The 27,208-nt window shown below is 42.9% G+C and overlaps 1 protein-coding gene across 1 annotated transcript; it reads left to right on the top strand.

The window, feature by feature from the left end:
- Positions 1-829: 829 nt before the first annotated feature.
- On the top strand, positions 830-24,120 carry setd3 (SET domain containing 3, actin histidine methyltransferase). The gene is made up of 13 exons (XM_080871705.1): positions 830-931; positions 3,998-4,121; positions 4,717-4,809; positions 4,963-5,111; positions 6,675-6,747; positions 7,713-7,969; positions 13,687-13,745; positions 15,215-15,329; positions 18,564-18,638; positions 19,893-20,059; positions 22,116-22,201; positions 22,321-22,481; positions 22,593-24,120. The coding sequence occupies exons 2-13, from the start codon at positions 4,019-4,021 to the stop codon at positions 23,055-23,057; spliced, it is 1,803 nt and encodes a 600-aa protein (XP_080727831.1). The 5' UTR covers positions 830-931; positions 3,998-4,018; the 3' UTR covers positions 23,058-24,120.
- Positions 24,121-27,208: the final 3,088 nt, after the last annotated feature.

The following is a 27,208-nucleotide window of genomic DNA, read 5'->3' as shown; positions in this document are numbered from 1 at the left end:
GCCAAGAACCAAACCTCTTTGGGAAGCTAATAACCTATGTTTTTTTCTTGCTTTAAAAAATAAATCTTTAAGTGTGCCTAGTGATCTGATAATGTCCTCCATGAAACTAGTGAACTAAAACTTACCTAGAACTGCTTCTATTTTAAAAAGAAAATAGGCTGTATCATTTAGTTACCAAAGACAGCTTGTTCCTCGTTAGTTCTGTATGGTAAATATGCAGCACTTTTCTATGTGAGAATTCAAAGCATGTGTCATTCACCCATTCATACAAGCAGTTTATTTCCCTATGCCTAAGTACTTTCTACATAACAGTCACACTCTGATGAACACATCAACTCAAGGTTGAGTGCATCGCCCAAGGATTTGGCACGGAGACTAAAGCAGCCAGGATCAAAACAGCAAATAGTAAATGACAAGGGTGGAAATGTTGCATGATTGAACCAGGGCCATTCACATCCTTAGCTTTAGCCTTAGCTTATTTTCATTGATTTGATTGCATGGTTTTAGTGTGACGTTGCTGTATGTAATGTATGTAATCTGCTCCATGATGCCTCACTGTAGATGGACTTCATCATTTACCCCTAACAAATCCACTCTAATATCAAAACGTTGGCACAATTAGACAGGCACAACTTTCAGCCAATCATTAGAGTTTCAACATTACCATTTATGGTCGATTTAATCTTTCTAAAAGTACGCGTCCAATTGCAGTGCGAGACAGGAGAGGTTCTTCTTAAATTTACTTTATAAAGCGTTCAACTTCCTGGATCATGGTCTCCATCAACCAATTAGAACGGCAGAAACACGCATTGTGATTGTGGGCGTGGACCGGGCGTGAGGCGTACTTCGCGACTGCTCAAACGCATGCGCCACAAAGTCAGGGTTGGTTTCAGTGCAGGGTCAGAGGGAACAGCTGCTGTCACTTCAGAAGGTATGAGTGCCTGAGACAAAGTGCGAATGTAGTTTGGTTTGATTCAGTGGATCTTTTCTATAAACGCGCGTGTGTGGCGCGGAAGTCGTTGTGTTTATAACAGCCAAGGCTAAAATTAGCCAGCACTGCAAGTTAGCCCACGCTATAACTCCAACATGACCCTTCATTAGTTGCCAGCTAAGCAGCTCACAACTTGCTCGCTAGCCTTCAGAGAGAGCAGCTAGTGGGGAATGAATGAGCTATTTTGCTGCCCCGCTCCAGTTACCTCTCTGTTCGTCTTGGCGTGCTTAATTTATGGCCATAAGCTAGCTGCTGGCCTGGTGACACAGGCGAAACAACCCGAGACCCAGCTAGTCGTGTGAGCCAGTTATTTGGTGGGAGGGTTAACGCTTAGCTAGTACTCTACTTGTGTCTCGTTTTAAACGAAGCCCCTAAACTTATTTTCTATTTCTAGCAGGGAAAGTGTGTGATATGTCGCTGTACGGCATACTATTCACGGCGAGCCTCAACCGCTGTCACAGCCGTTAGCTTACAGAAGCTTCACCTTTTTTCACAGCTGAAAACCAAATAATTCGTGGGTGTTTCCTGCAGCTCCCTCAGAAAGTGTCCTCAGCGAGGAAGCGCAGTTTTGATTTAGCGACAGATAATTCATTTGAAACAACTGCGTTCACTAACCGTTTTTACAGGTCTGTTTAGTTCCGGTGTTGTGCCAAAAAGTGATTTCCGGTGCTTCTTTGTGTTTATGTCTAAAGTCTTTGGTTCTGATACATATTCTGCAGGCAACAGGACTTCAGATGTCGGTTATATTAAAAATAAAGAAATCCTCTGTATCTTTAAGTGTTCTACATTAGTCAATCCAGTACTGTTTTGGCACTTAAAATATCTTTATATAACTGTCATGGTATATTTGTTACAATTTCTGTGTTGAAAATGGCATTTTTAATTTCAGTGAGATTTTTAAATTCATAAATAATGGATATATAAAAGTTGCTTTGCCAAAACAGATTGCTGTCAAGAGGTAGAAGCTACAATGTTCTGTCTATCTTCAAATGGTTTGATATTATTCATTAAAACATGCAAATACTGTCACTTTTTGTCACATCACTGGTTTTCTTTCAAAGACTTCAGTATTTCTATTACACCAGCAGCGTTTAAGTACAGATGTCTATAAAGTGCACATAAAGTTATCTGCTGGACAGAGACTTTCACTGTCTGACGTGATGATTATTGATTATATGACTTACAGTTGGAAAAGTACAATTTGGCTGAGAGGCCATACATAATGCATTCTCTATTGTTTAAGAGTATAGACTGTATATTAAAGATGGCTATGAAAGACCTCGTTTCTTGACAACTTTATTTATAGCTTCATATTTATCACAACAAGTTTAATTTATAAATATTTTTTATCCTCATTAGAGTCAAAATGTAGAATAAATAGAATCATTAGCGTTGTCACAATACTATCGTTACAATACAAACATTTTCAATACCACTGGGAAGATTTTGACTGCTCCATGCTGCAACAATGGAAGTAATGGCGAAGCAGTCAGAGTTAATTTTCCCACTTATAAGTAAAATTTAACAAATAAGAATTTAAGATCAAGTTTAGAGATTTGATTCATTTTACAAATTTAGATAATTTCATTTCAGATGTGGCCGGTGACAGGGAGGTCTGGGCTTCCCTGCTTAGGCTGCTGTCTGCGCGACCTGACTTCAGATGAGTGGAAGGAAACGCGTGGATGATTTATCGTTTTAATTATGATTGAGTGGTTGTCAGAAATGTTGGTCCAGCGTGATTCATTCTTGAAGAATGTGACTGATGGTGCCTCTGTTTAGAGTTTTTCACATGAAGCAAATCTCAAAGTTAACTTGATATCTGAGTGTTTCTTAGTGCCAGACTAGTCAGCAGGAACGTCGCTGGTTGAAATGCACTTGAGGTTTTTATAATCCCATTTCTTCATGGTGACAGCAGCACGCCCTTTATCAGCAGCTTTGGTAACAGATTTGTTGTACTCGCGGTCAATGCTTTTTTTGTCAACTCGTCTTTCTGATAAATTCCTGTTCTCCGACTCTAACTGGTGCTCTATTGGTGGATAAATACACTGATCGAGACAATATTTTACTGATTAATTTTTTTGCTTCAATGCTTCATTTAATGCACAGCTCTGTAGTGCTCTGTTGTGAACCCATTGTGAGTGTGAGTATTGCACTGCGACTACAAATAGAGCTGCAATAGAAAGGTATCTAGGAGCAGCGTGTGAATAAAAAGCATCACATTAAGCCCGCTCAGCCCCCAGGGTTTAAACAAAAAGCAACATGACATAATAACAGCGAGATAGAGCCATTTTGGGACACATACAGACTATTTAAATAAAGAGTATTTAAAAATAAAAAAAACAGTCTGGATGAAAGACATCCCCTGAATGATGGTGGTGGAAAACCCACTCTAACACACTGGTCTGAAATATTTCTCTTGGTTTAGCATCTGTTGACTGCATAATGTGGGACTGACATCCTTTTAATCCCTGCCACACCAGTCAGTGCCCTAAGGACGGAGAAAAGAAATGTCCCATCACAGAATGAAACTGAGTACTTAGAACAATTCTGGACTGATTAGCAGTGACTCAGTGGGAAAAGTAGACCTGAACCGTGGAAGCTAAATCCCCCCACAGCACTATAGAGTCCTCGCCCTGCAGGTTTAGGCTTTTGCTTGTCATTTGTCACCTGACTTTAGATTTGAAAAACCTAGACTAACCTACCAAGTTGATAACCACCATCACTTGCATATCGCGGTTGTTGGTTGTTGGCAGCACGTAGCTCCAAGCTGTCCCGTGTATGTTGCATTGGCCGTTGCAGGATGGCTCCTTCTGGTCATGAAGGTCTTTGGACTGTGAAGGTATCAGACTGATAAAAGCTCTCTTCTATTGGAATCCATTTGTATTGTGAAAAGTAATGGTTCACTGAGGTTCAAGCTTAGCTTAAAAAACTGATTTGTAATGTGTTGATGTCTCGATACTGTGGAGCAGAGTAACAGTGGTTAATGGTGTGCTCTCTCTGTCTCAGCCTGGTTGTCCATCCAGCATCATGGGAAAGAAGAGTCGGGTGAAGACTCAGAAGTCAGGCTCAGGAGCCATGGCTGTGGTTTCCCCCAAGGAGATGATGAGCCTGATTGCTGAACTGTTGCAGAGTATGTTTCCATTCAAAGTGCTCAAATAAAACCATTGTGTGCACGTACACTGCTCCATTATTTTGTGAGTACAACAAATATACCAATAAATCAGGCTATAATAAGGTAAATTATAATATTTTTGATTTACACACCAGTAAAAGTAGAGAAGAGGTCAGTGAGACTGACCCTAGTTGATGTTATGCATTAAGTGTTAAATTTTAACAGGCTCATTTTGCCCTGGTGGGAAAGGATAAAGTAAAAATGGAGATACAGTCGTAAGCATCATCGGATCATTCCACACTGCAATGTTGGGACTTTTGAGGTGCCGTCAAAAGTAAATACATTAGCATACAGACAAGCTGTTTAGCTAATACTAGCTTAGTTGTGTGTTTTGATCAGCTGCTCTAAGTCCTGATAGCTCAATGCATAATGGTAGATGCAGAAAGTAGCCCTGATCCTGCATCAACAGCAGGCATTAGACCAGTGACTTTCTGCAGATGTTCAGCAGCCTTCACGTGCTGATTTCTGCTCTGTGCTTGAGTATTTATTGCTCCTTCTGGTTTCTTGGATAAGGTGGCTGTATCGTTGAAGTGTTGCCAATGTGTTTTCCCAGAATGCAGCAGTGCAGCAGCCTCTGCTGGTAAAGAGTGGGAGGAGTACCTCCAGATAAGAGGCTTGGTGGAAAGAATCCGCAAAAAGCAAAAGGGTAAGTACATGTATAGTATTATGTTAACACATGATTGAGACTTACATACCCATCCCATTGGACTAAATGATAATAGTGTGTGTGTGTGTGTGTGTGTGTGTGTGTGTGTGTGTGTGTGTGTGTGTGTGTGTGTGTGTGTGTGTGTGTGTTCAGGCATGTCCATTGTGTTTGAGGGCAGCAGGGAGGAGCACTTCCCTGACCTGATGTCTTGGGCTAAGGAAAACGGGGCCTCCTGCGAGTGCTTCACTGTGGCCAACTTTGGGAAGGAAGGCTATGGCCTGAGGGCCACCAGAGACATCAAGGTTTCTACTTTGATTTTTTTAGAATTTTGAAGTTACCTCCTGCTTCACCATCACATGAGCAAACATGGGATATTTGATAGAGGAATAGCTTTTTATCCTAGAACTGCCAAAGAGCTCATTTTGAGTCCCAGAACTCAAAAGTAAAACTTCAGTGTCTTTTTTGAACACTTTTGCTCAAATGTATCATATAATTTTGGGTTGTGTGCAATTACAATGTAAAATATTATAACAGAAAATAATAACTGTTGCAAACCTGTAGGTTTTGCAAAAACTTTAGAGAACAAGGGTTCTCTAAAGGAACCAGTTCTTCTAGAGAACTGGTTCCCAGTAGTTCAGTTCCTTGGAATGGTTATTCCGCCCATCAATCCTGGTTATCTGTTCGACTTGCACAAAGGACAGAGCGCAGTGGTAAAGTGCAACTTGAGCTCTTTGAAAGCCCTGCACAGACGGCATGCTAACGCTAAGCTGGTGAAGAAGCCAGAGCGATGTTAGGCGAGTGAGTGCCGACTCCAGCCCAGGGCTCAGACCGTTAACTTCAACAGGTGACAAACTGATGAGCAGTCAGGCTGCAGCCTCATGTTTCTAAAGTAGAATCGATTTACTGTTTGTGCTGGTTTTCGTCTTTGTGTTCATACCTAAATACTGAGAGAAAGATGGTTTATGTCCTCATTGGCATAGAGGTTTGTGTTGGTGTGTGAGGCTGTAGGTTTATATTAAGTGTTAATTATGAGACGATGCGCATGAGCAGCCAGAGATCGAACCATGACACCATCAAACAGTTCTGATTAGTACTCATCACTCTACCTTTAGAGCTATACCCACCCGAATCAGCATCGCTCAATTCATATCATTTCCCATCCCTATACTGGTTACCCAGTAACATGTCATATTTACTCACAGCAGCTTTCATATCACATGTGTCATGTGACAGGGGTCAGGATGGCTAAAGTTAGCACATGGAGATTGATGGATGAACATATAGGAGACTGTAGTTATTACATGGCTGATATTGAACCACATCACAGGGGGTTGACAAATGAGTGGAGAGCTGGCTGCTGGTTCGTGGCTGTGCAGAGCAATGGGAGCGTGTTGGCTGTCCAGAGTGTGGAGAAGGAACCTGAGCAAGTAACGGTGAACTCCAGAGCACAGCAGTAGAGTCGGTTATGACAGTTTGCTGGTAATGACTGTATTTGTTTTAGCATGCCTTTACTGTTTCCTTTATCTGGGGCAAGTGTTGGTTATGCATCCATCATTTTTATGCAAAAGGTGTTTATGGCATCATGGCTTCACATCTTTATGCCACACTTGGTTTGTTTAGCAAACTTGTATTGCCAAATCGGAGCAGTCAGTGCCAGGGAGATGGTGCTACTTGGATAACTGTGCAGCAGACACAGATATCCCTGAAAGTAGCAGGTTAGGCCGACCTGTCTGCACCCCACAGGCTTTCAGTACATCAGTGTCAAATCCATTTTAAAATCAGAAGTTGATAAATACTCTGACCTCTTGGAAGAGGCTGACCATGTGATCTGTTGTGCTCACTACTATTTACTGTGTGGTTTACAGGCAGAGGAACTATTCCTGTGGATTCCCAGGAAGATGCTGATGACAGTGGAATCGGCACAGAACTCTATACTGGGTAAGAAATGAAGTTATTTACAACTCGTAGCTCATTCCATACAGTTGTACACATTAAGAGGGCATCGCAGCACGCCAGATCTCTTCCTCTGAAAAGTAATCTGCAGTCAGCCTGTGGGGCTGCTGCAGGACTCGTGCTGGGTCAGTACAACAGGAGAAAACAAAGACGTTGTTGGACAGGCCCAGCAGTGGAGAGGAGACATGTCGTAGACACGATGCATGTTTGATTTGCTGCAGTAAATACTTTTCTACAATCTGTAATCAGACGACAGAACAACACAAAGGTTTTTATTAGTCAGGTTTCATTTTTGCCACGTTCATAGATCTTTTTGATGTTTTATTTTACTTATTCTAACATCAGTGCACATATGTAGAAATCATTGTAATAACACTGTGATATGAAGGGTGTATCCTTTTTTAACTAAAGGCCATCAAAGCTCGCGGTGCATTTAAAACACAGGTTATACGCTGTGCCCCTCCAGACACGTGGCACATGTCCGTGTGACAGGCTCGTCCCGTGCTGTGGAGTCACTGCAGCCATCGCTGCTGTCAGCAGAGTGAGACGTCACATTCCCCCTCTCTCTCTTTGTTTTGGTCCTTACTGGTAAACGGCTGTGGAACTGAAGCACTCTGAAACTGGCTCATTGTTTGAATACACCTTAAAGCACCATGAACAAGAAGTTTTTGCTCCTTGTATTCACTGGCATCAAACCCACCAAAGCACATTGCTGGGTGCTGCTCACTGGAGTTGTTGCCACCAGTTCAGCCACAGTTTCCGTCAAGATGCAGCAATGTTTAAATCGTTGTTACGGAAGAGAAAAAAATCACAGTGTAACGTGTTAATCTCACGGTAGTTTACTTATATTATTATAAGCCTTTAAAAATGTTGGAATTTAAAAAACTGAATAAATAAATGCATAAAAATATGATTGCTGGTCATATGACCCTGTGACCTCTTTATGGCAGGTCCTTTGTATAGCCAGGATCGGATCCTGCAGGCCATGGGGAATGTGACGCTGGCCCTCCACCTGCTATGCGAGCGAGCCAACCCTGCTTCCTTCTGGCTACCATACATCCGCAGTCTTCCTCAAGAATATGACATACCTCTGTACTACCAGCAAGAGGACGTGCAGCTCCTACTGGGCACACAGGCGGTGCAGGATGTCCTCAGCCAGTATAAAAACACTGCACGCCAGTATGCTTACTTCTACAAACTGGTACAGGTGGGCAGATACACCAAACAAGACACAGGTTGTCAGCAAGTATCAGTGGGCACTCTGAACATAATTGAATCTTAACCTGATATTGAAGCCTGACGTCTGGTAAATGGTACAGTTTGCTATTTTTTAAAGGAAGGTTGGAGGTTGATTACTGGGTCAACTGGTGGCTTTATTACTGCCAGTTTGAAGGCCCATCAGTAGACAAAGACTGAAGATGAATTAATAGTAGGACAACTTTGACCAATCATATAGGAGTGTGGTCCAATGGAGACGGAGAAGGAATTCTCAATCAGCTGGAGTGAGACTAGATGCCAGTAGTGTTACAAGTAGCTGTACGTAATGTGTCTATGATTATGACTATTTTCGTTTTGTCTAATGGTTAAAATGTTATTGTGAAAATGAAGTAATTACTGATTAAGGTTAAGGTGATGCTTGGCTCAGTAGCGCTTCGACTCTTTGCCGGCCTGGCTCCAGTGATGGGAGGAAGGTTGTTCAGCCAGTACGATGTTGCTGAGAGCTTACTTAACAAATGATTTCTCAGGTTAAATGAAGATAGTGAGATGGGCTGCATGTTTTCAGAGGAGCCACAGGATCCAGGGTCACAGGGAGGATGGAACATTATTATGAGTTACTCTGTGGGAGCAGAGTTTGGGTAGCTGCTCGTATTGTGATGACACATGGAGTCAAAGATTTGCATCCTTGAACTTGAGCACAGCACTTTCAAAGAGACATCTACTGTAATAACACAAACTTTACAGAAGCTTGAGCTGCAAATCGTAGGACTGCAGCTCTGCTTCCTCTCAACTCAAAATGTTCTCAGAGGGTTGAATGAATTTGGCTGGGAATGAGAGCCGCTCCACCCAAAGTGGGATGGGCGGCGTCTCCTCTAGCAAGAGCCAAAAAGAAATGTTCACCTGCTCAGTTTGGGGAGGGGGCCCAGTTGGACCAAGGTGTCCCAGCAAAGTGCCAGTTGAGTGTAGCAGGCTTGTCATGTTGCTGTCCCCACCGCGACCAGGAGAGGGAGGCATTGTGTCAGGATTGACATGGAGAACAAACCCAAACATCTAAAATTAGCAAAGGAGTTCCAGATGGGGCCGAACCACAGATGGGCTCCTGTCGTCACAGACGAACTACGGATTATGATCTGATATTTTCCCTTCTTTGGAATTCAATTGGCTTATGAGCTTCTAATCAGACTGTGATGGGTGGAGGAGGATTTTTTTTATTTTATAAATCAAAACCAGCACAATCTTTTTTTACAGTAAGGAGAAAGATTCGGTTTGTGAACGTGTGAAGATCACACACTGGCTTTTTCTGTCCAGTTTAATGTGCCAACAAATTGAGTGAGATGTAGAGAGTGATTATATGATGAAATGTTGCTTAACAGCCTCAGACAACAGATAGTGGGATGCTAATCTGAAAATATGCTAATGTTCCATTATTAATCTCAATCATGGTGAAATGCCAGCTCAGCTTTGATCAGGACTTTCCACGGTTCTCTCTGAAGTCGGCCTCTTCTTCTTAAGGCAACAAAAGACCGCTTTTTCAAACGTTTCTTTGAGGTGTGTGTTAAATTGGATGACATACAGGAAATACAGTTCATTTTGCATAACGACAGCAGGTATGAATGAGAGCTATATGTGGCTGAATCATTTGTTTCAGATGCACATATAATGGTGTGTCCCTGTTAGAATGACTGTATATCTTTATTGTTGAGCACAGTGATGGAGAGATGAAAACTCCTCCACACTGACGAGAGGGACTGATTCAAGTCATTAAGAAACTTCAGAGGAACTAAAGGTTATCGTTTAAGTTGTTGAGTTTAGGGTGAACTTGGTTTGTCACACACTGCTTCTGTGTTTTACTTTGGTTTCTGTTAAATAATGGCATGAAACTATGAGGTCCAATGTCATGTGTGGTTGATCTGAGGTTGTATCTACCTAACTGTAGACTCTGGTAAGGACCTGCTGATCTTTTTACTTGCCAGGAAAAGATCAGCAGGTCCTTTACACGGGACCAGGTAGGCTTGGACAGCCTTTTTCCATTTAATAAATGAAATCATCATTTGAAAACAGCATTTCATATTTACTTAATTGTTTCTTTATGTCCCCCCTCGTTCTCCTCTCCTCATACCCAACAGTCACAGGCAGATGGCTGCCCCTCTCTGATCCTGGTTTCTTCCTGTGCAAAGGGAGGCTTTCCTGTCACCAGGTGCTCGGTCACAGGGGCTGGTCTAATTGTTGGGGTTCTTCCTCTTATGTTTTAGGGTTTTTAGTTGTGTTGATTTGGTGCTAAATGAAAGAAAATGTATGGTATGGTTTTCTGTGCACTGTAAGGTCAGAGCAACAGTGTACAACTGCAGGGTCTGTATTAAAAAAGAAAAGGGGGGAAATGCTGGAGCTACTCTGAACTTGACTTTATCAGGAGGAGAGGTTGTGCACGCACGCCTGCCTCAGGGTAAAATGGTGTGTGTGGTCACACCGTTTTACCCTGCATGCAGTGACACTGATTCATCCCTACAGATGAATTCACAGAGCCGTACTTGTCAAGTTAAAGAAAGTTCTTCCCAGCCGCTCCTCATAAATCAGCCAGCTTGATGAATTGACCAGTGTTATCCATTTGCATATACATCAGTCTGAGCGTAGAGCTCATAAATGCTGTTAGTATCACAGTTTGTCTGTAGAGTTCACCTGAAACAGCCAGTGTCCCTCTACAAACAAGTCTTTAGCCGCCATTGTGAAGTGCTGCCCAGCTGTTGGTGGTTGTGTTGAAGCATCACCACCTTTATTTTTAGTGGTCACAGCAAGGAAGTACTACATATGTAGAATCACAGTTGTAAGTAAGTGTTGAGTTAAATTAAGATTGCAAACAAAATCATCTTTTTAAATGGGAAATTTATGTCTATCACCATCTTTGCTGTTGGTCCTCACACACATGCACACTCTACATTAGTGTGCCTGCGTGTATACATGCTTGGATATGTGTCTGTATGTATAATAGTAAACACACACTTTCCAAGTTTTAGGATCATTCCAGCGCATCTCTAATGAAAACTGCTTTTCATATCAGCCGTGGAGTGTTGTCATTACCCTGCAGTGCTCACCTGGGTTCGTGATAACTCGACAACAAAGTGGCATAGAAGCTTTAAATTGATACTACAGGTGTATCTACTGAAAATGTCAGACGAGTTTGAATCTCAGTGACCTCGAGGTCAAGGTCAGAGGTCAAGTTTTCTGAAAATCTCATGAATGCAATAACTGCAGAACAACATAGGATTTTGAAATTGATACCAGATGTAAATGGCAGCTACATTGTAGCCACAGCCACCCTGGGTCGCACTGACAGAGGCGAGGCTGCCGGACACTGGCGCCACCGGGCCCTCTGACCACCACCAGTAGGCAACGGGTGAAGTGTCTTGCCCAAGGACACAACGACCGAGACTGTCCAAGCCGGGGCTCGAACCGGCAACCTTCCAACTCTTGAGCCACGATCGCCTGTGTAGGTGTATCTACTAAGAGGGTGACACCAGTATCTGATATTTCCCATGTTTCCCATGTCCTAGGCCTGCTCAGGGATACCCTCGACAAGGCCCAATGCTGTATTTGGTGATATGTTAGCAGAGCGTCTCTGACATTAGTACATATGCGCATGCATATATCCAACACGCGGGGCAGAGGGACGGTCGGGGTGAATGTGGGCGGTGTATGTGTTGTGGGGGATGGGGGTTTGGGATTGAGGAAGGTACATTCAGGTCAGTTCAAATCCGATGTGACAAGCTAATTTTCCAGCCCGGTCATCTGAGGAGGAGGAGGGAGTGTGTGTGTGGTGCATGGTGTGCTAGGATGGATCAGATGAGAGGACGCACCTCCATGAGCCATCCTGGCTCAATCGTCAAGCCAAAAGGAACCAGAGCTGTTGCTCTTTTAGTTATGCTGCAGAGACGCTAATCTGTTTGCACCGCTACATCGCAGGGACTTTGTTTCCAAAGAAATTTAAGGCCCTAATTATTAAAACTGGCCTTGGATTAAACTATAGTTAGGCTGAGGTTTAAAGAACTGGGCCTAGTATTGAGGGTAGCTGTCAGAAAAAGAGTGAAACGATGTAATGTTGTCTGCAGTGATGGACTCATGACGGTTGATGTTGAGTTCACGTGAATGTTGATCATCGTGGAAAATGGGAATGTGGTTCAAAACGGAAATGGAACAAATATTTATGTGACCAGGAATGAAAACGAACAAAGATACACAGCAGCTTCATTATTGTCCAGGATTTAAACTGTTTTAATAAGTAAAAATATTTTCAAGAAACAACGTTAAGGCTAACCGGTGGATTCTTCTGTATCAGTGCAGGTAGCCAACGACAGCAAAACTACTGACTGCTTAATAGAGTGGACAGTATACTGTGTTTTGGGGTTTGTTCTTCTTGTAAGTCATTGCTGCAGGCCGGGACGTTCCAAAGTGATCCCTGTTAGACGGATCTTCAGGTCCTAATTTTCCACCAAGTCATCGGTTCTGTTACTGGTCAGAGAACTGTGGTGTGGTACCGTCTGTACTGCAGTACACATCCTGTAAAAACTTCCTTTATTTGACTTCAGACAGCATGAAGTCTATGACAGTTTTAAAGCCATGCTCCATGCTTTACAATGGCCTTAATGCCTGTAGTGTTTCATGTCCACTTTAACAAGATCCAAATGCACCAACTCGTTATGAAAAGGTCATCATCAAAGAGGACGTGAACATGCTTTTTAATGCTACTTTGGACCTTTTTAACATGTGAGTCTGTAGCAACTGGCTCTGTTTTTGGAGCCAGCCTCACTTTTAGTTTGATGTTATCTGTTGTTTAATATTACAAAAAAGTATACTGTATGTTGGTGTCACTTAGCTTCCTGGTGGAGCAGGTGACTGTATGTCACAAGGCCTCAATGCCGTGGCCTGGGTTCAGTTTGACCCAGAGACCTTTGCTGTCTCCCCTCACTGTCTCACTGTCTCACCGTCCCACCACACTTTCCTGTTTTAAAATAATAAATAAAAAATGGTGTTAAAAATGCCCCGAAAGTGTCGACGTAGTGTTTTCAGTATTCAAATGGATATTTTATTGATCACGTTGGACAACAGACCGCAGGGTGCTGAGTCGTGTGCTTGGTCCGTTCTTCAGCAGCACTGTAAACTGGTAATGATGAGAATGTGTTACTTTGTAACCTCAAGCTGTGTTTCTTTGGACTGTAAGCCACACTGTTGGTAAAACATCAGAGCTGTTACACCAGCAGAGCCACCCCTCACTGAGCAGCTGTTTGGTCTTCGAGTTGTTCTTACTCTTTGGCCTTTCGTTCGTATTCCTTCATTTTCGTCACGAACTCCACTGAATTGAACGGTTTGCAGCTGTGCAGGTGGTGCAGGTGGTGCCTGTGGCTTTGGTGGAGGAATCTGTGGCATCCATGGACACAGACACTTAGACAGGCACTGATTCAAATTACCCAAATTGATGAGACAGACTTACGACGGCTGCTGGCCACACCAAATTAGGCCGACAGAGATATATGTGTGGGGTCAAGTGTCCACTAAGAGACCACACACTGACCCCTGTTGTAGCCATGTATTGTTTGACAGGCCTCTCAGGCGAAACCACACACACACACACACACACACACACACACACACACACACACACACACAGTTTTGTGATTATTTTGTTCTTATTCCCATCGTGTCCACCTTCCCCAGACTCATCCCACTGCCAGCAAGCTGCCCTTGAAGGACTGCTTCACATTTGATGACTACAGGTCAGTGCGTAGCAGCGGTTTACATGTTTGTTTACCTTCTCCAGACTCTAGCCTGTGAATAGCAAGCTTTATTACAGCTCTGTTGTGACTTTTATGTACTAACCTTCATTTTGGTGGTAGAGAATCACTATGAGATCCACAGGCAGGGTTGTAACATAACTACACTCACAGTCAAGGTGGACATGTTTATAGTAATGGGCTGTATATAGTGCTTTTATAATCTTACTGACCATTTGAATTGCTTGACCTAGCTCACATTAAATTTATTATTACAATCATTAACCTCGTATGCATTTCTTTGGGCCATGGGAGGGAGGCAGAGCACCCAGAGAGCACCTATGCTCTCTGGGATGGAAACGTCACACAGAGAGGACCCAGCCAACTGTATTTTGAACCAGTGATCTCCTTGCTGTGAAGCCACAGTCCTAACCACTTGTAACCCTAAACACTACTTCTGGACAATTGTAATGAATTATTATGAGGTTGATTCAAAATGCTGCAGTGAGAGTACTGACAGGGAGAAAGAGAGAGCTTGTTGTTGGCTTCTGTGTTCATTGGCTCCCTGTTAAATCCAAATTTAAAGTCCTGCTCCTCACATACAGGTTCTTGAATAGTCAGGCCCCCGTCGTAAAGAGCTCATAGTACCATATCAGCCCAGTAGAGCACTGAATGCTGACTTACGTCTGGAGCCTAGGATATTTAAAAGGCAGAGCCTTCAGTTTTCAGGCCCCTCTTCTGTGGAACCAGCTTCCAGTTTGGATTCGGGAGACAGACACTATCTCTACTTTCAAGATTAGGCTTCAAACTTTCCTTTTTGCTAAAGCATATAGTTAGGGCTGGACCAGGTGACCCTGAATCCTCCCTTAGTTATGCTGCAATAGACGTAGGCTGCCGGGGATTCCCATGATGCATTGGGTGTTTCTTCTTCTTCTTCTGTCAAAGGTTTCTTCCTGTTAAAAGGGAGTTTTTCCTTCCCACTCTAACCATAGTCTTTGGTTTTCTGTATTGTTGTAGGGTCTTTACCTTACAAAGCGCCTTGAGGTGACTGTTGTTGAGACTTGGCTTCATATAAATAAACTAAAAATCAAAATCAAATCCATCCTGGGCTTAATTTAATGTCATATAACTTGTTTTAAGATTCTCTTCTGCCAATGATCAAAGTACTTTGTGGCAAATAGGACGTCTGTCACTAAGGATGTAGATCAGGCCAGTTACTAATTGGAAGGTTGGTGGTTAGATCCCAGGTTACTCCTGCATGCTCAAGTTTCCTTGGGAAAGACCCTGAATTGGAGTGTGGATGTATGTGAATGTTAGATTAGGTGTAGAAAACCGTGTTTGTATAAATGGGGGATGAGGCGTGTTGTATGTAAATCTCTTGAATTGTTCTAGTGGAGTAGTAAAGCACTGTGTAACTGACAGTCTGACTGATCTCCGTATTAGAACGAGAAACATGTTTGTTTGATTAACAGGTGGGCCGTATCCTCTGTGATGACCCGTCAGAATCAAATCCCTACTGAGGATGGCAGCCGGGTCACCCTGGCCCTCATTCCTCTCTGGGACATGTGCAACCACACAAATGGACTGGTGAGCGCACACACACACACACACACACACACACACACTTGTATACTTTCCAGGAAATTGATTCTGTCCATTGGATGTTACCATTCATGTGAAAAGGGAGATGCCATCTCTGAATTGCAGAGTGTCTGTCACCATCGTACGATGCTTTAGGTGCAGCTATTCCCCAATTCTGTGTGAATGGTGCTCATAGCCATTGATCAGTGGCTACGAGTACCACTCTGCATTTAAGTTTTATCTGGTCGTTAAGTGATGGCATGACGAATCCTACTTCTGGGCCTAAAGTAGTCTGTGTTTAAAATGGCTTTTGTGTTGTTAACATGTTTAATGTTTTGTATTTTCTTCTATTTAATCTCAAAAAGCTCCTAAAACAGTCAGTGATCACTGTTGGCCTCCCTCGGCTTTTATTACCGCTAATCATTTATTTAAGCTCAGTTTTTAAAACCTTAGGATGTAACTACAGCCCAGCCCATGCAGCAGTATATGAATGACTAACCTCGTATTGTGGATGGATTATCTCAGTTGTTCTCCTGGCTGAAGTTTGGTCCTTTTACAGCATCCTGCCATGTGATTACATTTGTTCCTGACCACCGAGAACACTCACATTAACTTTTATCGAGTGGAAAAAAAGTTAGCTTGTTTATATTATGCTAACATAGCTGTGTCGCTAGCGGTCACGTAGCACATCATTATATAGCAGCTAGCCCAACTTCAGTAATCCTACAAACGTCACTGCTGTTTAGTTTTCTGTCTTCATTTATGTTGGAAGTGATAACAGAGCTGTACGTTTTAATTTGTTTCCAAAACCCCGCAGTCAGGACATGCTATATTGTATTTAGATAGAAGCTAGTGAGCTAACTCCCTGCTAACCTCTAACTCCGTTAAATGTCATAAATTCCGTTTTCATGGATGCCTGGATGTTAAACTCAATTGTTACACCTGGTAGAGCAGAACGCTGATCATTTTATTAAAGATGAAAGACTTTAGACAGTTTTTCAACTCTCAGTAATGCCATAGTGATCATTTGATATATGGACCTGCAGTAGAGTTTAGACCCAGACACGGCTAGTGACGTCAGACTGAACAACCGGATTGAAGGGTCTTTACCTTAAAATATGTAGCATCTCTCGGCAATTTGATTTTATATACATGGAATCAAATTGAATAATCTGCATATTAATGATTATGAAGTTGACCTCAGTCAGTGGTGCTATTTTTGTCATCATGCAAATGTACCGTGGATAAGGTTGGGGACAGCTGCAGTCAGCTGAGACTGAAGAGTTACTGAAAACACATCCAGATAAACAGAATCAACTTTCTGGGATTTCTTACCTGGATGATTGAGGATACATCAACACACTTGTGTTGTAACCTGATTGTTTAGCACAGGGTAAATATTCTGACACGAAACACTCTGTGCTCTTCCCTCATGTGATAAAAATTATAAGCAGTATGTGGTTTCATTTTCAGCAAGTTGGAAAACATTCTGCTGAAATGAAAAACTAGAGATGCAGTGTTTTAAGCATTTCTTTTTTTTTTCTTTTTTTTCTTTTTTTTTACATTTAAGGTCATCAAACAAATATTGGAAATATTTGTTTGATGAGTAATATTGCAAAAGATAACCCAAATAAATAGTTTACAGTAAAAACTGGAGATTTAAATAATTTTATTGAAGGAAATGTTATCTAGACCTACCTGGCTTTATATGAAAAAGTAATTGCACCTTAAACATAGTAATTGCTGGTGCCGCCCTTGGCTGCAAAAACTGTAAACAAGTATTTGCGAAAACGAGCAACGGGTCTCTCGCATCGCTGGGAAGTAATTTTGACCCACTTTTCTTTGCAGAATCGTTCAAATTCAGACAAACTGTGGAAGGGTTTTGAGGATGAATAACCTTTTTCGGATCATGCCAAAGCATCTCAATGTGATTTGAAACAAGCCTTTTACTCCACCACTCCAAAACCTTAAATTTGTTCAGTCTTTGTCTGACTGGACATCAGCAGGGCACAAACCGATGGCCAGCCGTTCTCCTTCAGCATCATCTGGTATTGAGCAGAATTCATGGTTCCATCAATTACAGCAAGTCGTCCAGGTCCGCAAGTAGACCGCCAAAGTAAAGACGATGCACCACCTGGCCCCGCCTATATATTCTGTCCATTAAAAACTATGAACAGAACGTCCACCACCCTCCGCAAATGAGTCTGACTTACTGCCGACAATATGAAGCTTTGTTCGTACAGGACCTGAATAAGTACGCACTCTGGCATAGACTTGCCCTGGTTGGCTGAGAAGTGTGAAAGCGTTTTTCTTTTCTTTTTCCCCCCTACAGTTGGAGCACACACCCTTCTTAAGTAGGGTAACCACCACCCCCGTCTGCCAGTCCTAAAGGACAAACACATGTAGTGTTGCAGAGCAGTGCCAGCCAGGGTAGGCCTGCAACATCCAAAGGCTTCAGGGGTGAATCTCAAACAGTTGCACAGTGGCAGGGCCCCCGGGGTGGCTCAGTACGTTAGTGATTTCAGCTCTGTGACAGGCAAGTCCACTCCTCAGACTTCGAGGAGATCCTCAAAGTGTTCCTTCCACGGCCCGACTATATCATCAGTGGAGCGTCCCACTGCTACTGTAAACAGTGTGTAAAATACCGCCTCCCCCTCTCGACTTGTCTGAAGAATCACTTTGAGGCCAGCTGAAGTCTTGTTCCGTAGTTCCACTGAACTCCTCCCACACCCGAGTGTTGTGGAAAATACTTTCTCATTTCACTGCATATTCAGTCTTGGATGGCAGTTTATTGGGGTATTGTCTCTTAATTTTTATTTCTAAGTGAGCTTTTCCTTGAAGGACCTCTGGTTACATCCATCTAGCTCATGGGAAGCAACCCAATAGCATGATGTTATCATATTTTACTGAAGTTTTTTTTACATCAAACTGAAGGTTTTTCTTTATATTTACCTTTAAATGCAAATTGGCAAACTTCAGTTTTAGTCCCCTTTCCTGCATTTGTCTATGACCTATAGATTAGCATTACAGTGTGTGGTGGCAGTGTAACATTACTGCTTGGGAAGAGTGTGGACTGTGGGCCCTCACATGTCAGACTTTCTCTCTAAACTGAGATTATTAAGTCAAATATGTTGCAGCTTGCTGACATTTGGAGCCACAGCAAAAGCTCTGACTGGATACGTCCTGCTGCAAATCCATTTGGTGAGGGCTGCGTTGATGACATTACTTTTAAACTTGCAGATCACCACCGGATACAACCTAGAGGACGATCGCTGTGAATGTGTGGCACTGCAGGACTGTAAGGAGAACGAACAGGTGACGAGATCATCACTTTGGTCTTTGTGTCTCATGTCTATGTACACAAGAAAGCCTCAGATATAGAAGTTCAGTTAGACTCAGTACAAACTCTATGTGCCTTTTTTATATCGCTGTGCTGCCATTTTATCTTCCATCAGCAGAAATTTGTATAATATTTTAGTTGTTGTTGTGTAGTGACAGCACCTGAAGTCTGGAAATGAACGCTAACAACATGTGACTGAGAGTTGTCGCCAAGAAGGCGTCTGATGATGATTGTCAGTGATGCAGCCACAATCCTGTGTGCACATTGTTTCAGTATTCTGAAAATAGTATGTTAACAGTATATTTTATGTTATTAAATTCAGTTCAGCACCAAATGACAACAACACTTGCTTCGTTCTAATGTAAGTTAATGACCAGAGAACACTCCAACAAATGGATGAGCCCATAGGAGCACGCGCTCTGCTCTGCACATGAGCAGTTAGCAGTTTTACAGCTACTCTTTCATGAATCCTTAAAAGGAAAGTTGGAAATGAACCTGTAATTAGCTAAGACAGGTCAAGTGATGGCTTAATTACCACCAGCCCGAATAACTGAGCTGTCACTCAATAACAGAGATTGATCATATTTAAGATCGGATCAAGTGCCATGCTTCAGTCTTAGTCTTCAGCCAATGCCTGTCTGTGTGTTAGCCCTGCGACACACCCGTGTGCTCGGCCTTTCGCCCTGTGGTAGCTGGAATGGGCTCCAGCCCCGGCGACCCTGGTGAGGATAAGAAGATGGATGGTTTTTGCCATTTTTATGGCTGAGGGGCGAGCAAAGAGGCGGGCAGGCAGCGTGGACACCCAATAGTGTGAATGCAAAAACGAGGTGACAGTCATCTGACATTCATGCCGTCTACCAAAAGTCTCGGGCGAGTTTGAATCTCGGTGGCCTTGAACTCAAAATGGCAGTTTTCTGAATACACGGAGGATTTTGACATAACACAGGTGCATCAGTGTTTGTTTTTTCATTGTAGCATTCATATGAAGCATCTTGACGCGGCTGCTGTTGTGATTTGGGGCAATACAAGTGAAACTGACTTAAATTTTAAGAATTACAAGCAAACAAGTAGCTTAGAAATAAGCTGACTAAAGCAAACATATTTCTAACTGTTGAACTCCTTAAGATATATGCCAAGTTGGATATACTGCGTTCATACTGCTAGCATGTATAGATCCTGCTCACTACGGGCAGGACTTTGTAGAATCTGACCACATGCTCTTTCCACAGATCTACATCTTTTATGGCACGAGATCCAATGCCGAGTTTGTGATCCACAATGGCTTCTTCTTCCAAGACAACGCCCACGACCGGGTGAAGATCAAGCTTGGTGTTAGTAAAAGTGAACGCCTTTACGCCATGAAGGCTGAAGTTCTGGCGAGAGCCGGCATCCCAGCGTAGGTTCAACCGCTCGATCAGCAGATCTCTGCACGCTTTAATATGGGTCAAGAAGAGCTCCGGGCTCACTATAAACTCATGTAGATGCACTTCTGTCTTCCAGCAGTAGATATTTCCACCAATTAGGCTCCTCTTTGCTATAATTAAAGCACATAATGTAAATGTTGCAGCCCCCCCCCCCACCAAGTTTCAATTTACTATCCACCCCAACACTTTCATCACCAAGAAGCTTAATCAGTTTATCATTAGCTTCTTAATTTTATGCAGCATTCTCAGTGCAGCATTTTTAATCAGACGCCTTTAATCTCTTATTGATGGCAGCCTAAATCTCAAAAGTGGAAATTAAGTGAAACAATCCACGTTGTTGCTGGGGTGATATGCTCGTAGATGGTTTTCAAAGGGACGAGTCACAGACTTTGTGTCGGACCTCGGTGACATGTGGAGTCGCTGCTGTCATCACTCTTTTCCTACAACATGAAGATCAGTCTGAGCAGGTATTTTAAGTGGCAATAACAACCTTTAAACACGCTGCAGGGCGCAGACTGAGGCTTCCTTAGCTGGCTGCACTCCTGCTTCTGCAACGTTGGGGGATAATTTAATAGGAAGAGTAGGGAGGCAGCTGTAATGCATTTGTTGGTTGCAATAATGCTGACCCTGTGCTGCTCTGATCGCCACATCGATCACTTTGTTGAGGCAGGGAAATATTGTCACTTAAGGTCTAATATAGCCGTGTTTTCTGGCCTCCTGCTGACTTTCACAATCCACAGGAATACTGGAAATTGCAGTTATTAACATTATTGTTCAGAGGCCAATGGAAAAATCAGATCTGCGAGTACGAGGTGAACTGCAGGCAGATGTCAGGCTTGCAGGGATTTTGTGAAGGCTCACATGTGGACATCCATTAGTTTTTAGAGCCTGTTCTACTTTTCCCTTTCTGTCAAACTAACGGTGGTCTGTGTTAAACATGGCTGCAGATTCAAAGAGTGAGGTCAGTGTGAAGCCACCAAGAGTTCAGGTTCAGAGTGCTATAAATACTCAGTTTATCCCTGATGTGGTCCCCTCAGGTGCTCAACAACAGGTAGCCCAGCCCACCTGTTGGTGGAAACCTTTGGTTTACATTTCTCTCAAAGGGAGGGGAGCTAACAGACAGTGGATGAATTACAGGCTGCATCAGTGCTGGGGATGAGATTCTAGTCTTTAGCTGTGCACTCCGGAGCCTGAACGAGCCACTGCTGGTCATTTTTACGTAAGCTGCCTCACCAGCTGTGTCTGCAGAGCACTCACTTTCAACAAGGCGTTCGTGGACAGGCATGCAGAACATATTTCTCACATTATACAGGCTGGCTCTGTGGTTTGCACTATTATTAGGACAGCTTCAGATGTTCAGATGGATATTTGTCTGAAGTGTCAAATACAAAGCATCAGGAAATGGTTAGCCAAGGTTAATTCTGATCATATGTGAACATGAAACGCACGACTTATGGTTTTCAAATTGATACCATAAGTGTGTCTAAGTTTCCTGAATGTCTTGTGAGTGAGAGGGATGTTAAAAGCAGCGGTGAACCTGCTGGAAGGCTCAGGGGTAGCTCTGTCGTCCCACGGTGTTGTTGGGTGAACAGCTTTTGGCACTTCTGTGTTGGTTTTATGTTTTTCAGCCCAACACGATGCTGCTTCATTCACTGTCTTGTTAATGACATTGATTTGGATGAGATCGATATAGTTATCTTTACTAGTTACTCATTGCAGTGAAGTTACAGGATGTATAGCTCAGTACCTCTCTCACTACACCATCCAGGTCATGTGCTCTCTTCTTGTAGTTGAGGTTTTTAACATTGAATTAAAAACACTCTTAATTAATTTTCCGGTTAAATTGTGGAAAATAAGAATCAGGATTCTTGTTTTTTCATCACCTGCCACTGCATGAAATGGTATTTTGTACTGTGGAAGCTGTCCCGTATTCTGGGAAGCAAATGGTACAACTGTTGCTTTAAGAACTTGTGTGCAGAGCTGTGGTGTTGCTATGGTTTAATAACTCTTTATTCTGCTGTCTTTCAGCTCCTATGTTTTTGCCCTTCACTGCAATGAACCCCCAATTTCAGCCCAGCTCCTCGCCTTCCTAAGAGTCTTCTGCATGACGGAGGGTAAGGCGCCGACACATTCCCAAAGTGAGATGAACCCAGACATCCTTTGACCTTTGGAGCCTGCCTCTTACTACTTGTCTTCTGTGGCCCTGCATATACTAACATGTGCGTAATTTCAGATGAACTGAAGTACTACCTGCTCGGAGAGCGTGCCATCAATAAGATCTTCACCCTGGGCAACAGCGAGTTCCCTGTGAGCTGGGAGAACGAGATCAAGTTGTGGACATTCCTCGAGACTCGGGCTGCTCTTCTACTCAAGACATACAAGACCACGTCAGAGGTCAGTGTGGCGGAGGTTTAGGCTAAAGCTTCTCCGTATTTCAAAGGCAAAAATATTTCCTGTGTAGCCTTCTGAATAGCAGACGTGTTTTTATTCTCTCCTGTTTTTCAGGAGGACCGCTCCATGCTGGAGAAGCCTGATCTGTCTCTTCATTCCCGCATGGCTATCCAACTCCGCCTGGCTGAGAAGCAGATCCTAGAGAAGGCGCTGGCTTGTGGCCGAGCCAAACGTCTGTATTTCCAGAAAAACCTGGAGGAGGGGGCGTCGCTGCCTTGTTATGAGGAAAGCGATATCGCTTTGCTGGAGAATACTGAAGCGGATGCAAAACTTCCAGTTATCCTGCGTAAGGTGGAGGAAGGCCAGGAGATCCAGGTGGATGAGGACAGCCCTCTCCTGAATGGGATGAAGGTGGTGTACGGGACTAATGCAGAGGCTAATGGAGAACGAGATCAGGACGATAACGTCAGCACAGATGTTAACTCTGCTTTGGCCTCGATGGGAGGTTCGAGCCAAAGGGAGGAAGCTAACCCAAGTGCCAGTCGAACTGAAGACGAACCCAAAGAGAACACTGTTTAAATAATTCCAGTAACTGCCACACTCCATGCTGTTTATTTATTTTTGTGTCTCTCCAAGGACTCAGAAAAATAGCTGAAAAAAGAAATTGAATTAAAAGTCATGGAACTTCTGTGTGTGTTCATCTAGTGTGGCTTTTGTTAGTGCTTGGTTGCCTTCCAGGCTTCTATGCAGAAGATATTTTTATTACACTGGAGTTTTAGTTCCCTTTGAAACACAGGTGTAAACTGAAAGTGCATGTGGGAAGAAACCAAAGGGACAACAGCACCTCGAGGCGACTGTTGATTTGGCACCGTTTAAAATTGAACAGGTTCTAGAAAAAGGAGGAAAAGGTTTTAGCTGAACATCTCTACAAAGCCAAACTCTGCCTGTGATGTGAATGTGTTGGTGTGTGTGTGCACCACTCTGTCTGGTTAATGGCAGAACGCAGAATGCTCTGTAGCTGAGTCAGGTGTTCAAAATGACACGCTGATCTGGAAGTTTTGCATTGGAATATTATTTAGCATTTTAAGGAGTAACTAAGTAACCTGTAGTGTAAGCTGCACTGATTAGGAGTAGTTGTGGCTGCAGTGAGAACTACATGATGAAGGCGTACAGCAGCAGCGACTCGGTGAGACGCAGGGAACGCCTTTGGAAGCTTTTTCTTCACCCGCCTTAAAAATGTGCTCGTCCAATCACTGACATGTGACAGGTGGAAACGAAGAAGAGTGTGTCGTTCTCTAGGTCGCCATTGATTGAAGGAGTGGCCTCAGTAACTGTGTCTGCGCTGGTCACGACTGAAAGTCTGACACGCCTGCAGTGTAACACTGTGGACGTCGGGGCTTACCCCACTGGTGATTTCAAGCTGACTGAATGTGGCAGCTCTGTAGATCTTACAGGGATGCAGACCGAGGCCTCAGAACCTGTTTGGATGAATCCGTTCTGGATAAACGCTGCACAAAGATGTTGGACGTTACCTAGCAACTTCTTTGCATCAAGCTCTGGCAGTTGTATCTTATTTTCAACATGTCTTCCTCGGTACATTTCTTGGTTCCTATTAAAAATGAAAGCACATACAGTTTTTCTCAGTCATTTCTTTGGAAGTGGAAACAGATAAAATGCTGTTAGAGTTAACAGCGCTATTATAGTTGCAGACTAAACATAGCTTGTCAGTGTTTACCACAGAATTGGATTGAAGTTATACCTGTGATGGAGACACCAACAGGACACGCCCACTTTGTTAAAGAAATACATGCTACTGCAAAGAGTTTTGGAACAATATTGGCTCCTCCCTGATCCAGATCAGCCTCAGGTTCTGCTGTTACAGTCAGCAGAGCTAAAGAGAGGATCAGCCTGACACTGGAGAAACAGACCGATGAGCTGGTTAGTGGCAAATTTCAAAAAGCAAAAGCACCATTCTTTCTGAAAGCTAAAGTAACCCTGCAAAATATACATTCATATGCTCGGGGATCCCACCCAAGTTTATATTTAGCAAGCAAACACAGTTAAGGGAGCAGATGATGTGTGCCGCCGTCATCCTGGGAGGCTTTGTGCCATTAAAGCCTAAATAAATTCAAACCTCAAAATCATTAAAGATGTTCTTTATATGATCATTCCAGCCCTGAACAAAACCAGCTCAAAGATAACCGTGACACTCACGCCCATGATGGATATATGTAACCTGCTGACCACAGCCTCTCCATACATACCACTGTGTACATGCACTACAGTTGGTATGTTGTGAGCCTGCGAAAAAATGAGCACCAGACCCCTTTGAAATGTGTTGATTGGGCATTTCCAGCTTTTTTTTTGAGTCACTAATCATGTCAGCTCAACAGAAGTCTGGATTTAAAGTACGGGTGTAGCCGTCATGATGTTGCCCACTGGTTGGGGAACTCTGCCTTTGGAGTTCTTTAGCTTTACATTTGTAGGGTGGGGTGCTGAGTTATCGTTTTTAGTTTGTTTAGTCTCCTGCAGTCACTAATTGTACAGGTGCAAGACACAAATGTCTGCTAATCAGTGCCAAACAGATCAAAATCTAGAATTTAACAGAAACTGAAATAAACCTTTTGGATTTAAAAAAACTGCTCCATCAGCAGAAACACTGTGGAGAGGGTTCAGTGACTGATATCAGTCGAGGTGAAGCAATTGGTAAATGGACACAACTTGCCTCACGCTCCAATGGATGCATCATAGAGCAGCTTAGGGTTGGGATTTCGCCCAAGGATATTTGGCATGCAGACTGGAGCAGCCAGGGATCGAACCACCAACCTTCCAATTAGTAGGTGACCTGCCAGCCTGATTCTATCAGTCAAACTGACCATGCTCCTAACTTGTTGAATACTAACCTTTGGAGCAGCTGCAAGTGTCCAGAAGTTGATCTAATGAACTGTAACAGTTATGAAGAGTGAAATTAGCTATAAAACAGCTGTTTCAGGCTATAAACACATCATTTTCTTCGCTGTAGCTAAATATTTGATGCAAGCACCAACCTTCAACATTGAGCTTCCACAACAGTTCCTAATCCTGTCTAAATGGCCAACTTTGCAATAAAATAAAAATCATATTCATGGTCCAAAAACTGATTTTGGCCTCCGTGGAGAGTTTGCCTCTTCAAAGCAACTGTGTGGTTGGTGAATACATTGATTTTTATGAATAACAGGATAAATACACTGGAATGAAAAATGAAGCCAACGTGTTCATGCCAAAAACTCCGCTCACGTTACTGGACCTGTGTGTCAGCTGTTGTGTTGAGCTACATTTAATGGAACTGACCAATAATATCAACTGCTGTGAGGTGCAGAGTGTCCAAGACACTTTTGCAATTGGTGCAGTTTGTATTTTATTGGTGTGCTTTTTAGCACTGATTGCATTTATGTGTGTATATGCATTGCACTTGTACAGCGTATGAATTTGGTTTGCTACAGAAAGCACAGCTTATAAAATGCTAACAATGAGTCCAGAGACCAGTGGTTGTCACATGTCTTCAGTAACGGTGGGTGGTTTTAACACTGGAGTCTATAAGGATACAAGCTTGTGGAGTCAGCAGAGGACCAGAGGTTTTTGAGCTTGACTGAATTTGTTAGCTAATATATAAAATGAACAGAACGGGAGGGATTTTATTTTTAAGCAGATTTATTTATCATATTTACAGCTATTAATATGTACTGTCTGCCATTGTAATGATCTGTTGTGGCTGATTGAAGGTGGGAGAGCACAGTCCCGGCTTTAACCATAGGCTCAACTATTCGTCTCCTGCCTGGGTATGTTGTTTTCAATCCACAGACACACGGTCAGCAACTCCTCAGTTTGCTTGTGTTGTCTCTCTTTCCTTGCCCCTGGATATATCAGGAATTCATAAAAGTAGCATTATCTTCAATCATTAAATTTAAGGCAACTACATTCTGATGTGCTTCCTTCATAATTCATGTCTGTCTAAGATAAAAACTCTTTAATGCAGCGGTCCCCAACCCCCGGGCCTCGGACCGGTACCGGGCCGTGAGAGTTGAGGCTCAGGTGTGAAATGTATGGCTTTCAGGGTTTTATCGGTTTTCAGCGTTATTTTGTTATTGTTTTTATCGTTTACTCGGTTTTCCTGGGTCTTTTCACGTGTGTTATGAATAAATGTTCTTTTTTTGGTACCAGTACTAGTTCTATTTTGTTGTATTTATCCGCGACACCTTAAAGGCCGGTCCGTGAAAATATTGTCGGGCATAAACCGGTCCGTGGCGCAAAAAAGGTTGGAGACCGCTGCTTTAATCACTGGATTTAGTATTATTATGGGCACTGGTTTGGTTGGTACTGTGTAAATGCTGGGAGCTGACCTGGGAACAGCACTCCCAACTAATCTGGACCTGTAAACTATGTAATACCGTGCCTATTAATTCTCAGTGCAAGTGTTTACGAGTTCTTTGACTGCTTCACTTCCTTTATCCTTCAGACAGAGCCTGTCCACGTCCTGTGATCACAAAGTACAGAAACTGTAAAGTTATTAGAAGTGGTTTGCTGTGGATTTGTGGTGGTTGGATTAACTGCTGTCAGGGAGCTGCTGCTTAAACTGCTTTCTGATTATTTCACTACTAATGAGGGAAAAAAACAAACATATTGGAAATAAACCCCTCAAAATGACCAGAAATCCATAGGCTGTGGGTTTTTGATTGTAAGTTCACTTTAAT

This window comes from Rhamphochromis sp. 'chilingali', assembly GCF_963969265.1.
Source record: "Rhamphochromis sp. 'chilingali' genome assembly, chromosome: 21".
Classification (NCBI taxonomy): Eukaryota; Metazoa; Chordata; class Actinopteri; order Cichliformes; family Cichlidae; genus Rhamphochromis; species Rhamphochromis sp. 'chilingali'.
The sequence above is the reverse complement of the archived record's forward strand: the minus strand, read 5'-3'. Positions and strand labels throughout refer to the sequence as shown.

What these genes read in the sequence shown, in the direction of transcription:
- setd3 (XM_080871705.1), top strand. Translation starts at nt 4,019, where the DNA reads ATGGGAAAGAAGAGTCGGGTGAAGACTCAGAAGTCAGGCTCAGGAGCC. An exon ending in GGCACAGAACTCTATACTGG is followed by an intron (nt 6,748 to 7,712) that starts GTAAGAAATGAA and finishes TCTTTATGGCAG; the next exon opens with GTCCTTTGTATAGCCAGGAT. An exon ending in AGTCTTCTGCATGACGGAGG is followed by an intron (nt 22,202 to 22,320) that starts GTAAGGCGCCGA and finishes GCGTAATTTCAG; the next exon opens with ATGAACTGAAGTACTACCTG.